The sequence below is a fragment of the Engraulis encrasicolus genome, chromosome 19 (genome assembly GCF_034702125.1).
Source record: "Engraulis encrasicolus isolate BLACKSEA-1 chromosome 19, IST_EnEncr_1.0, whole genome shotgun sequence".
NCBI classification, from domain to species: Eukaryota; Metazoa; Chordata; class Actinopteri; order Clupeiformes; family Engraulidae; genus Engraulis; species Engraulis encrasicolus.
In genome coordinates this window covers 24,973,506-24,987,596 of record NC_085875.1, presented here as the reverse complement: position 1 = coordinate 24,987,596, position 14,091 = coordinate 24,973,506, and the positions used below count along the sequence as shown (strand labels likewise).

The 14,091-nt window shown below is 45.5% G+C and overlaps 1 protein-coding gene across 1 annotated transcript; it reads left to right on the top strand.

The window, feature by feature from the left end:
* Positions 1-4,620: 4,620 nt before the first annotated feature.
* Positions 4,621-13,278, top strand: fhl5 (four and a half LIM domains 5). Its single transcript, XM_063224098.1, has 6 exons — positions 4,621-4,714; positions 5,299-5,483; positions 7,047-7,221; positions 7,506-7,675; positions 8,653-8,839; positions 11,081-13,278. The coding sequence occupies exons 2-6, from the start codon at positions 5,325-5,327 to the stop codon at positions 11,230-11,232; spliced, it is 843 nt and encodes a 280-aa protein (XP_063080168.1). The 5' UTR covers positions 4,621-4,714; positions 5,299-5,324; the 3' UTR covers positions 11,233-13,278.
* The last annotated feature ends 813 nt before the right edge of the window (positions 13,279-14,091 follow it).

The following is a 14,091-nucleotide window of genomic DNA, read 5'->3' as shown; positions in this document are numbered from 1 at the left end:
CTGACTCACCGGTGGGCCCCACTAGCCTTGCGCGCCATCCTACGTACTTCCGCCAAGACACTTGGCTCTGCACAACGTCTGGCACCTGTTTTCTGTGGAGCGATGTTGACCGGTAGGATTTGCGCCGGTGTTCTGACACATGGTCTTACATTGTAATTTTATCCAACGGTAGGATGTTCTGTCAGACATGGCTGTTAAACGGTCCTACATAGCCATAGATAGACGTCAGACATGTTTGTTCAACATCTTATAAGTTAAATCCTGATTTTTCCGAAAATGTCCTTCTTGCTTCCTGCAATCGCGTCAGATCAAACAAAGTCCAGACCATGAATGCGAAATGGAAATGGTAGTATTATGGGATGGTCAGGACCAGGCTAGGGCCCCACACCCTCGTGGGCCACTTCTGGGGCCCACAAGGGTGCGGGGTCCACCGGGAAATCCCTGCAATGCCAGATGGCCAGTCCAGCATTGGTATATACATGGAAGCATTATGCAATGCCTTGGTGGAACCCTTTCAGTCGTTACACATTTTTAACCATGCAGCAAAACTCATACAGACTTTATACATGGAACAATTTTGCGACATCTTGGTTGTTGAACTGTGTAAATTGTGTCAGATTCTTAGCCATCTGCACAAATATTTGGCATGTTAAATTGTGAAGTTCCAGGAGGGGTGTCCCTTTCACAGCCAGCCAGGGGTTAGATTTACAAGCTTTAAGCTCAAGGACAATTTATGGGTCAGCTCAGGCATGCACAAGTGTACAGTACAGAGTGCTGTCGGAACGTAATGTTGTTTCGGCATTTAGCATCAGAATCCTGTGAAATGCTAACGAGGGGCAGTAAAAGAATTGGCACTAACGAGTAGGCGTCTAGCACAGCAAATATATATTGAAGCAGCACTGATGGTAATTTTGTTCTTAATGTCGAGGGGAAAGACGAAAGTGTGGTGGTGCTAAGAAGTAGATCTACAAACAACACATGACCAGTTATCAAGTCACGTCCATTATCCAAATACCATGTTGCATGTTGTAGGCCTACATTATCCTGAACCCTAAATATTCTGACCGTGAAGTAGAAAACAGTCTGCTGTTGGAGAAGTGCATAATCCCTTTGGCATTGACCAGAGTTAATAGGATCTAGCCTACTGTGTAAGTTCTACCAGGGAAATTCGAATTAGCTTACTAGGAATCTCCTGCATCAGCATCATCTCATACTTATTGTCCAATCACCAATCACCACGCACTGTGCTGAGAATCCCCTTCTACGTCACTGACGTATCCTTTCCCTTTCAGCCAATTGTAGAACGTCTTCATGTCTCTTAAAAATATCTTAATAAATAACTTTATCTTAAATCTTAATCTAAATCTTAAATAACTCTGTTCTCTGCTGCCACATGCTATGCCCGCCTCCATCTCCGATGTGAAGATATTTGGTCCTTTCACAGATTTCAACATCAAGACGGGAGCCTGCACCAAAGAGATCTTCATTTGCTGCATGAACTAACCTCATGTATAAATTGAATGTTAATTATCTTAATTTTGCCTCTCCAGTCTTCATGGTAGAAATACACTTATTCAAAGGTGAAACCAGCTCCAATTGTGGAATTAGAATTAGAATCACAATTAGAATGTACAGTACAGCAGAACAGCTCATGCACAAGAAACTCAAGTGTAAAAACAACTCTGCAATGTTAAGACAAGAAGCATGACACACAAAAGATTAACAACATACAAATCATCCAAGTAGCATACCACAAATATGTAGACCCCTATTGAATAAGTCTATTCAAATTCTTTAACTTCATTAAAAAGTAATTAGCCAAATGGCTTGTGGTTGGCAAAGAATTTCATCATTCATTCTGCCCGTCCATTAGCCCTGAACTGAGAATGGAAGCGCCATCCGGGTATACAACAGTCTCTGGCCACAGACACGGTCCCAGGATTTTGGCCTGACCACCCCAATGCCCTGCCAACTGAGTTGCATTCCTGGGCACCACAATGAGCACTGCATGACTGTACAAACAACAAGCACACATTTTCCCCTTGAAGGTGGGCGGTGGCCAGTGTTCGGCAAGTTACTCAAAAACTGTAATGTATTACTCATTACATGTTACTGTCTTTTCAAAATAATCCCTTGCACTACAATATTACTATATTTAATAATGTATGGCATTACACTACTGGGTGGGGTTGGGTGAGCAGTGAGGATTATGGTCAGGGTTTTGGGAGCATGGGAGTTCATTGAGACTACCAAAGGGTGGGGGAGAGGCAAAAGGGTTAGTTTTCCTTGGCCCAGGGAGAGTAGGGGATCAGAATAGTGTCCTTGAAACATTGAAGGCATTGGGTGGGTGGACCCTTTCAGATGACTTTGCCCTGGGTCCAGTGAAAGCTTGTCAGCCGCCCTGTCCCTGTGTACTGCTTCGCTGTTGTGTTTTGTGTGTGTTTGTCCAAGCAAGCCTGTGTCCACACACACCAACAGCTGACCTTCTTCGTTAGATGGGGCGGATTACATGCTTGGTCCAGGGGCCAGCCATGCTAGCCGTGCTATTTTTTGCCTAACGATCCCCCCATTTACATTACAGTACAGTCCCATCCACCCAACCCCCCACCCCATCCCTGCCTTCCCCCTGATGTCCTACTGATAACCAATACAGCTGCTTGCAGTCAGTGTTGCCAGATTGGGCCCAATTGGGCTGCTTGGGATGGCCATCTGTGGGTAAAAACGGCAAACATCAGCCATTTGCCTTTTTTTCTACAGTTTTATGCCCTTAGAAATCAATGCAATTTGTTGAAATTGGGCGAAATATTGGCCGTTTTTGAGCACCTTTTGGGCGGGATTTGATCAGACACATTCCCTCTAATTTGCGGGACGGCATTCGGCAGCGGCCATTTGCAAGGCGCAGATTTTACTTCAGCACGTTCGAGGGTGCTGTCTCTTTTGCCTTCGGTTTGATGGTCTGAATCTGATGGCCTGATAACTGAAAGCAAAGCATTGGCTGCCTGACACTTTCTATTTAGAGCTGAGGGCATTTTGGTAAATAGCTGTCTGTGTGCAATCAGCTAAACACACAGACGCAGACACAGACAAACACACACATGCACGCATGCCTGCACACACACACACACTCCTCTCTCTCACACACACACACACACGCACGCACATGCACACACACACACACCCCTCTCTCTCTCGCACACACACACCCCCCTCTCTCTCTCTCTCTCACACACACACAGACGCACTCACACACACACACACACACACACACACACACACACACACACACACACACACACACACACACACACACACACACACACACACAATCAGCTACACACAGACACAGACAGACAGACACATGCACGTATGCCTGCACACACACACACACACAAACACACTCCTTCTCTCTCTCTCTCTCTGTCTCTCTGTCTCTCTCTCACAAACACACACACACACATACACACACACACACACACACAGAGAGAGAAACCCAGAAAAGCTGGGAAAGAGGCCCCCTCCAGGAAAAATCTGTCCGTACCGTATTTGCCTCATGCACCCCGCAGGCCTGTAGACTTCCCAGCTGATCTGCAGCCAAGACTGTGTCACTCTTCATTAAGATGCTTACCAATCACAATGCCCACGGCCCTCAGCACACTACAGCTCAAGCACAGGGTTAGACTTTGCCACCAGCGACATATGTAGTGTAGGAGTGTGTGTAGGACTGTGCGAATGGGTGTTTATTTTGTGGGGTGGGGAGGGGAGGGGACTGTTCTTATGTGTGTATGTGTGTGTGACTGTGTGTGTTTGTGTGTGCGCGCACAGTCATGAATGCACGACAGTACAGTGTATATATTTGTTTGCATGGATGCATGTGTGTGTTTATTATATGTGTGTGTGTGTGTGTGTGTGTGTGTGTGTGTGTGTGTGTGTGTGTGTGTGTGTGTGTGTGTGTGTGTGTGTGTGTGTGTGTGTGTGTGTGTGTGTGTGTGTGTGTGTAGTGTTGGTGCACAAGGGTGTATGCATTTCCGCCTCATTCAAAACGACACGTCCATGTTTGGCGGTAAACAGCCCTCGCGCCCCCCTGCCAGCTCAGATACTTATTGTTTGTTTGCTCATGTAGTGTTGACAGCCTCCTCCTCTGTAAAAAAAAAAACCACACAGCCCTCCGAAGCGATGCTGTGTAGCGATGGAGAGCAAAGCACAGAGCAGAGAGGAGCAGAGCAGGGAGGAGCGGAGTGGAGTGGAGTGGAGCAGGGTGCGAAGAGGAGAGGAGAGGAGCAGGGAGGAGCGGAGTGGAGTGGAGTGGAGCAGGGTGCGAAGAGGAGAGGAGAGGAGAGGAGCAGGGAGGAGAGAGTGAAGCCGTGTGCAAAGAGAGGAGAGAGTGGGGAGCCCGAGAGAGAAGAGCCGAAGAGGAGAGAAAGGGGAGCAGAGCACGCCGGTGGTGGGGCGGCTGCATGCGCACCGGGTGAACTCCCATAAAAGGCTCCGAGATGTGCCTGCCATCGGCACGGCAGGGCCCTGTGTCTCTCTCCCCCAAGGGGGACGTTGGCTAATAAAAGGGCTGTATTTATAGGCCGCCTGTTCAATGCATCCCCCTTAATCCCAAAGCCATCCCCAGTCCCAGCACCTCTTCATCACTTTACTGCCACCCCGCCACAAGCAACAAGCCTCACGCCCGCCTGCGCGCCTGCGTGTGTGACTATCACTGTGCTGTGTAAGTAGATAACCTTCGGTATCTCATTGCTTGGCACCGTAAACTGCTGAAGGGTAAATATGTGCATGTTCCATTTTTATCTCTTTTACACTTTCACTCAGAGATCTAGCAGACAGCCAGGCATGTATCTTCTGAATGTATGTCGGTTTTGCAATCCCACTGAGGTAATAGCTGCTACTGTGCTATGTTGTGTTCATCTACTGTGCTGCTTTTCTTCACATTCGATTATTTGTACGTTTTTGAACACTGTGTTGTATCTCCTGTTTGGGCCCTCAAGACAGTCCAGATCGAGACCGTTTTTTGCAATACATTGATACAGTATAATAGCTACTGTGCTACGGAGCTAATGTGACATAACTCAGTTCCTGGATTGTTTTTTCGTATATTCAATGCTAGGCATGGGCACCGTACTTTATCTTCTGTTTGGCCCCTCAAGAGAGACGAGACCAGATCGAGACTGGTTTTACAATGCACTGATATAATAGCTACTGTGCTACGGAGCTATTGTGACATAACTGTGTTTTTCCCCTATATTCGATGTTGGGCATGGGCACTATACTGTATCTTCTGTTTGGCCCCTCAAGAGAGACGATCGAGGCAAGACGGCACGATGTCTTCCGAGCGCTTTGACTGCCACTACTGCAAGGAGTCCCTGCTGGGCAAGAAGTACATCCTGAAGGAGGACACGCAGTACTGTGTCAAGTGCTACGAGAACCTGTTTGCCAACTGCTGCGATGGGTGCTCCCTGCCCATAGGATGCAACAGCAAGGTACAGTAGCCTACAGTACAGTAAGGATGGCATGGTCACTGAATTGGCATTATGTCACGTTATGTAAGGAAGACATTGAACTGGCATGGCACGTCACGTCATATCAGAGTGTTGTACTGAAGGTACTTTTCATATCAGCGATGCTGATGGACAATGATTTGTTTGGTTCCTAATGCTTACTTGACATCTCTCAACAATAATTCAAAACAGTGAAAGAGAGTGCATGCAGTACAGTATCAGACAGTATCAGATAGGTGCTTACTGTAGATGGAAACACAGACGGAGTGAAGTACTGTACACTAGCAGATATCCACACACACTTTTTTCTGCTGTCATGCAATCAATGGATGATGAGACAATTACACTTGCGTGAATCGAAGAGGACAAAAGGGAGCTGAACTGTGTCAATCTCTCTGTTATATTTTACATTTCCGAGCAGAAAGAGGCACACAGAACATTTCCAAGTGGTCCGACAGTCCACAGGGGCCGATGCTGTTGTTTTGTAGTTGTTGTTGTTGTTGTGAGTGCAGGTGACTCACTAGCCTTGAACCTCGAAGTACTTTCGGACGCGACACAAAACAGAAATATAAGTCTGGAGTCCAAAACTCAAGTTTGATGTCTTTCTTTATAGTAACTTAAAATCATACAAAACAAAAGATGAATCCTAACTCCTATCTAAATAACTAACTGTAATGTGACGGTCAAAAGACTGTGATGCTCCTATGGTTCGCGGCTTCTACACTGACGTTCTTCATGCGTCCTGACGGTTTTATATCAGCAGCCAATCAAAATGCACCACAGTGTCTAGTGTCTAGGTAAAACTTCTAAATTACAAAATGAATTCGTATAACACTAAATATGCAGACAATAATTCCTAAGTTTCTAAATTAACTTAAATTCTGCAGAATATTAAGTCCATATACAAAATCTGTACATAAATAAAAATATTACTTAAAACACAGAAAATTCCTCTAACAGTTGTTGTTGTTGTTGTTGGTGGTGGTGGATGTTTTATTTGTTTATGCATTTTCTGAGAGAATGAGCCTCACAATATAGAGTGAACCTTGCAAAAATGCCTAAGCCTTCATATGGTCCCAGCCCAGTCCTAAGAGACATTTAAAAGGGCTCTCTATGAACTCATGAACCCGCAGACAGCTGTTTGGGGGACACTCGATCCCGCCATTGTTCTCCTCTAGTTCACGGCAGCTGGGATGAATAACAAGGCAGGATCCTTTAACACCATAGGCTATTACGTAATGAGGTAGAACGCAAGTGGACCACACAGAGATATTCCATGTTCAATCATCCATTGTGTGTCATTCAACTGTGACAGCTCACACCGAATCCATTGCATGCTACTGTGAACCCAAAGAATGCCATCCAACACGATTGAGTTACATTTGTTTCTCCCAAATCACTCCATTTCGGAATGGATTCTAGAATCTTATGTGTTCCTTTTTTTAATGGATTCTAGAACCTGATGGGTTCCATCTCTAGCTCAGTTCCGAAATTCAGTTCCGATTCTAATCCGATTCTGTTCTATTCCCATTGCCTCTACAAAAGGATCTGTCCTACAAAGAGCGCCACTGGCATGACCAGTGCTTCAAGTGTGCCAAGTGCAGTCGCTCTCTGGTGGAGAAGGCCTTCGCTGCCAAGGATGAGCTGCTGCTGTGCACCGAGTGCTACTCTCACGAGTACTCCTCCAAGTGCAACACCTGCAAGAAGACCGTTATGCCAGGTACACAAATAATAATTCTGGGTGTTTAACCCATTGTGTCCTGGAGTGACATATATGCTGCATTCAAGTTCTTGAGATTTGAACTGTCTTATTACAAATGTGGGTATGTTAGAGCTGGTGATACAGATTCTGAGGGCCCAAGCACTGACAGCACTGACAGGGGAAAATTTTGAATCTTTCATGGAGCCAGAAATTTCTGGCGGCGCCCCTGGTTAGGCATGTACTATGCAGCTGACATGTGAACTGTAAAGTGATGTTTTATCTCCACTTGTGTCTTGCCGCAGGATCCAGGAAGATGGAGTACAAGGGGAACAGCTGGCACGAGACTTGCTTCCTGTGCCAGCGCTGCCAGCAGCCAATAGGAACCAAGTCCTTCATCCCCAAAGACAACAGCTACTTCTGTGTCCAGTGCTACGAGAAGCAGTTTGCCTATCAGTGCTGTACTTGTAAAAAGGTAAGTCATAAAATGCTCCAAAAGAGCATGAATAATGAGGACATAAAAATGAATGTAGTAAAAAAAACCACTGCTGTTCGCCTATCAGTGTAGCCATGGACACAACTGTTGGTATGCAATAGGCCAGCAAAGCCATGTCGTCACCGTGCTTAGACCGCCCCAGCAACTCGCTATCTGCAGACTAAAAAAGAAACAAAAAGACTTGGCACATTGATAAATAGAGCATAGAGCATAATAAACAGACAAGTTTATTTGTGTGGTCTGTTCCAGTAAAATGGTATAACCTTTGTCTTGTCTCGAGTGTATCGCACTATTGCTTCAGCTTTGTTTACAACGTCATTGTAAGTTATTGTACCACATGGTAACTCATAAAATTCTCAAATGAGGAGATAACTTGCATTAAAAAAAAGTTTGAATGTTAAAAGCAGTCCAGAAAGGTCAGCCAAGATGTGTCATTCTCTCATGTGTCCTCATAATGGTCTACCTGGATTCAGAAGCTTATAGAGTAATCCAGTGCCACATATTCCAAATGTCTTGGTTTTACTTGTCCAAATGTCCTCTAGCAATTATTGGACAGGTAAAGAAAGCGAAAGCCCACCTGGGAAACTCCAACTCCCATTGTCATTGTGACACAGTACTCCACAGCACACAAGTGTTCACTGCAAACTGCACACAACGAAATTGCATCTATGCCTCATCCGTGCAAGGGGGCAGCCCCTAATGGCGCCCGGAAGGGAGCGGCACCATGCTCAGGGTACCTCAGTCATGGAGGAGGATGGGGGAGATCACTGGTTAATTACTCCCCCCACCAACCTGGCAGGTCGGGAGTCGAACCGGCAACCTTTGGGCTACAAGTTTGACGCCCTAACCACTTACCCATGACGGCCCAGTCATTTGGAATACAGTATGTGGCAGTGGTTTGTAGCTTCTGAATGCAGCTTTCCCATAACTGTTTGTAACACACCTGTTCGTCATAGGCCATAACTACGGGCGGGGTGACCTATCAGGATAAGCCGTGGCACAGGGAGTGCTTCCTGTGCATCGGGTGCAAGAGGCAGCTGGCGGGACAGCGCTTCACCTCCCGCGAGAACTACCCCTACTGCCTGGACTGCTTCAGCAACCTCTACGCCAAGAAGTGCGTCGGTTGCACCAAAGCCATCACCAGTAAGTCAACACGACACATCGTTACACCAGTGGGCATGCATGCAGACAGACAGACAGACCGACCGACCGACAGACAGACAGACAGACAGGTAGGCAGGCAGGCAGACAGACAGACAGACAGACGGACAGACAGACAGACAGACAGACAGACTGGCAGACAGACAAACAGACTGACTGACTGACTGACTGATTCTGATTGACTGACTGACTTACTGATAGAGAAATTGAGAGACAGAGAGAGATACGACAGACAGACAGACAGACTGACTGACTGTGACTGACTGAATGACTAACTGACTGACTGATAGAGAAATTGACAGATAGGTAGAGAAACGACCGACAGACAGATTGATAGAGAGAAAGACAGATGGTCCAACAGGAGAACTATCAGCTTCAGCAACCTCTACACCACAAAGTGTGTGGGTTACACCGAGCCCATCACCAGTGAGTCAAAACAGTGCACAATACAGTAGCTTTCCATGCAGGCGCATGACAGACAAAATAAAACATATTCAGAGATATTGAAACATACAGACAAACAAACAGATAGGCAGGCAGATTGACAGAGACATCAGCAGTCTGGCTGGCGAGTAGACAGGCAAGACATGCAGGCTGGACAGACAAGGACACTGACTCATAAACAGGCAGACAGACAGACAAACTGACAAAATCTGTTGACAGACATGCATGCAGACAGAAATATCAGTAGATGGACAGACACATTGACAGAGATTGACAGACATATATGCAGACAGATGGCAAGACAGACAGAATTACCCGCTGACAGACAGAGAGAATTAAAGAGAGACCGACAGCCTGATAAGCTGAGAGGCAGACAAAGGGATTGACAAATAAATATAGACTGACAAGCAGTTAGCCAGAGTGACAGGCATGCAAGAACAGAAACCCAATGGACAGGCTGTCAGACAGACACATCGATAGATGTAGTATCCCAAGTATATCAGTAGCCACTTCATTGCAAAAGGGATTGATGTTTGATCTTAGAAAGCTTTTTCTAAGTGTGGGTACTTAAGCATCGTCGGCTTCTGACAGCAATGGGCAGTATCACATATCCAACATGACGAAGTACGAGTCTGAAGACTTGCCAGCTACATAAAGCCTAATTGAATGAAATATAAAAGATGAAATATGACTATAAACAGTTCATTAATCTTTTATATTTGGGTTCACACACAGATGAAGTGTATTTAAACTTTAACGAAAGATTAAAAATTATACGAAAAATTTATATTTGGGTTCATTTACACTTGAGAAATGTATGATACATGAGACTGGTTTGGTCATAAAGTATATGTTCAAAGAGATGACTGTGCCATATTAATATGTGTGTGGGTGTGTCTAAGTTCATGTCAATGTCTTGTGGTTTATAAAGTAACCACAAGTAGATGAAGCAGTATATTATGAAGTCTGGGTAAAAATGTGATGGCCTGTATTTTCTGCATTATCTCCCTTCACAACGGAATTGTCTTTTCTGATTGGCTGGTGGGGTGACCATTAATGTCATCAAACCAGTCAGAATCTCCGTTTGGAATGCTGATGGAATCTAAGGCATAATGTTGTAGGAATCATGTGCATGATTGATCTACCAAAAGTAATACAACCACACCATCGACAAACGAAGATTCGCCTAAGTTAGATGCGTCCGATAGAGAAGCTTCTAACATGATTGCTCGATTCTGGTGCAGTTGGCATGATTCCTACAACTTTACAGACAGTAATATGTTTAAAAATACCCTATCCTAATGGGTGATAAATGGGATAACGGCCTTCCAGGTCGACTGGTTTGATGAAGTTAATGTATTGGCGAAGGCAACTCATTGTCCTTTCTCCGAGTTTTAAAGCCTCGCCATTAACTTTATCGAACCAGTCACCTCGTCGGCCTTTATCCCTTACTGGATGAACAGTATGTACATTGACCCAGTCTCTACTTCTATACTTGAGTGGATGTCAATGTGTGTGTGAGTGTGTACAGTATATAACTGCTAATGTATGATGTTGTCATATTTAATGTGTAACCTATATTTCAGTGTTATTAATCTTAATGATTCTTAATCTTAATTCTTAATATTAATCTTAACCTGTGTGTGTGTGTGTGTGTGTGTGTGTGTGTGTGTGTGTGTGTGTGTGTGTGTGTGTGTGCGTGCGTGCGTGCGTGCGTGCGTGCGTGCGTGCGTGCGTGCGTGCGTGCGTGCGTGCGTGCGTGCGTGCGTGTCTGTGTAGACCTGGCTGGAGCGAAGTACATTTCATTTGAGGAGCGTCAGTGGCACAGCGAGTGCTTCACGTGCATGCAGTGTTCTGTCTCCCTGGTAGGCCGCGGGTTCCTCACCCAGAGAGACGACATCCTCTGCACCGACTGCGGACGCGAGAAGTGAACACACACACTCGCACTCACAAAATACAAAACATCACACACACACTCACACACACACACACCCATATAGACAGACACACTGCAGACAGGAGAAGTGAGTGCCGACCAGTGACCCCACACACACACGGGCAAATACAAACACACACACACACAGAAACACTCTCACACACACACACACACACACACACACACACACACACACACACACACACACACACACACACACACACACACACACACACACACACACACACACACACACACACACACACAAACTGACTGACCAGAGGCCGACAGCGGATGGGAAAAATGAGTTGTCCAAGGATAGACATAAACGACGACCCACACACAGACAGCCACAAATAAACACACACTCACACAACCTCACACCACGGGCTCTCTCTTTCTCAACCACACATGCACACACAGAGACATAGACACACACACACACACACACACACACACACACACACACACACACACACACACACACACACACACACACACACACACACACACACACACACACACACACACACACACACACACAGTTGAGAGTCCGGAGGCTAAAAGAAAAACACATGTGGCCCTGGCACTGGACACACACACACACACACACATAGAGAAAAGCCAAGGATGTGTGCGTGTGCGTGTGGGTGTGCGTGTGTGTTTGTGTTACGTGTGTGGGTGTGGTAGTGGGAGTATATGCTTGGGTGCCGCATGAGTGTGTGTGTCTGTGTGTACATTTCCGACCACAGCACGGGATATTTAAACTTAAATAGCATAGAGTAGCACTGCATTTCCTCGTGATGGATTGAAGCTTTTGGTGAAGACTTAATGCCAATTGTCGTCAGGCACGGTAAAAATACAGCAGCTAATCTTAGCCCGGCGGCGGTGATGACACAGAGGGCCGTGCCGCGGTCCGGAACGTGCCGTAATCACCGTGAAGTGATTGCTGATCACCGTAAAACCCCACGATGAGGTCATGACACTGTGTAAAAGAGGCCTGTCCAGCCTGGCTGCCTCGACCTGGGTTCATGCTATATTTGTCTTTTATGCCAAGGCATCTGAATAAGCCCTGCTTTATTGTATTACACTGTATGTGTGAATGCACTCTGCCTGCCAGGCCCGTCACAATCAGGCAAGCAAACAACGCAGTAGCCTAGGGCACCCCAGCTGAACGGAAGGGGCTTCTCTGGGCCTCGGCTGTGGCTCAAACGGCTAAGGCAATATAGTGTTATGCCAGTGACCCAAGTTCAATTCTGGACAGAGCTCATGTCTTGATCCTCCTCCATATTGTTCTCTCTCTCCCCAAATGCTTACCTGTGACCATCTTCACTGTCCTGTCTCAAATTAACATACAAATTCCCCCAACAATCAAAAGCTTAAAATCTTTCTTGAGGTGGGTCCCCTCTGGCCTGTTTATCATCGACTTTCAAATCTCTTCGAGACTTGGTCTCTCCAAGAGCATAACAATTAACATTTCCCAAACGGCATGGTTGACCCGCCTCCATTGGTTTGCTAATGGTTGTTTGCTCTCCGACAAAGTGGGACAAGTTCCCCGATTTTGCAGGAGCTCAGAAACATTTGTATTGCTCCTGGCCTGCCTAGAAGCAACGCTGAATCCCCTCCCCAGTAGAATACAGTAGTTCGAGGGGAAGAAAATGGCCCCAAGAAGACGCTTTCTGCCTACATCGCCCAAATACCGTGAAACGGCCCTGCTGCTTGGCCCTGGGTTCACGCTATATTTATACCATGTCTTTAATGCCAAGGCATCTGAATATGCACAGTTTTATTGCATTATGAATTTAGTAATAAAAAAGAGACTGATGTGAAGTTCTGTATTATTATCTAGTGAAGTGTCCTGTACTGCTACACACTGGTGCCATTATTTCTGCTGCATGATTAAAACGGTGGATTGTTAAGCTATTAACCATGGATGGTGCTATATGATGTATTCAAGATGTGCCTTAATTAATGAACTACTGTAGCCTATTACACACAGAATTTGAAGATGTGTTGATTTGTGCCTTGTGCCTATGAAATATAAAACATGTCCTTTTGCTCTTGCCCTTATGTCTTGTGTCATTTTTAATGTCATTCAGTGGCTTATTATTAGGCGCCGAACAGTAAAGCTTCAAAGCCACCTCTATTGTGTTCAGATAACCCACATTCACTACTCGAGTCCATACAGTCCCATATGAAAAAATATCTCTATAAAACGTAACTTTAGAATGATTCATAGGCCCATGGACTAGGCCTACACAAGCCTTAATGTATACAGTACATGTGTATAAACTATTTCATACCTCTACATAAAACTATTCCTCATTTTCCTACTGTAAGTAAGGCACACATACACATTCCATATACTGCAATACAGAAATATTGTACAAATTGTACAGTACAAGGAATTTGTATTAGCATGCTTCCTCCTCATATGGCACAAAGTGTCCCATTTCTGCTTTTCTACATATAAGATTTGTATAACCATGTTTATAAAGGCCTCTCCTTTCCCAATGGAGTTGAAGGGGTTGAAGAAGTACTATACTAGCATTTCCTCACCCTGAAATAAAATCGGTAAAAACCACCATCCATCAGACTTGGGTCTCTCACCATGCATATCGTCAACACAAAATGTCCAATAAACAAGAAATTACACCATACCCCCTGAGCTGTTTTTACTATTAGACCACTGTCCACATGCACACGGGGGTGGCATTAAGATAAATGACAGGCATGGCAATAACACATGTAGCCTGCATTACCGTCACAAATGACTTCTACTCAGGGAAGCCGACAAGGCAGGACAAAGGGGTTAGTTGTCCCGGGCCCATGGGGAGATGGGGCCCAGAGTTGG

What these genes read in the sequence shown, in the direction of transcription:
- fhl5 (XM_063224098.1), top strand. Translation starts at nt 5,325, where the DNA reads ATGTCTTCCGAGCGCTTTGACTGCCACTACTGCAAGGAGTCCCTGCTG. An exon ending in CCATAGGATGCAACAGCAAG is followed by an intron (nt 5,484 to 7,046) that starts GTACAGTAGCCT and finishes CCTCTACAAAAG; the next exon opens with GATCTGTCCTACAAAGAGCG. An exon ending in AGTGCTGTACTTGTAAAAAG is followed by an intron (nt 7,676 to 8,652) that starts GTAAGTCATAAA and finishes TGTTCGTCATAG; the next exon opens with GCCATAACTACGGGCGGGGT.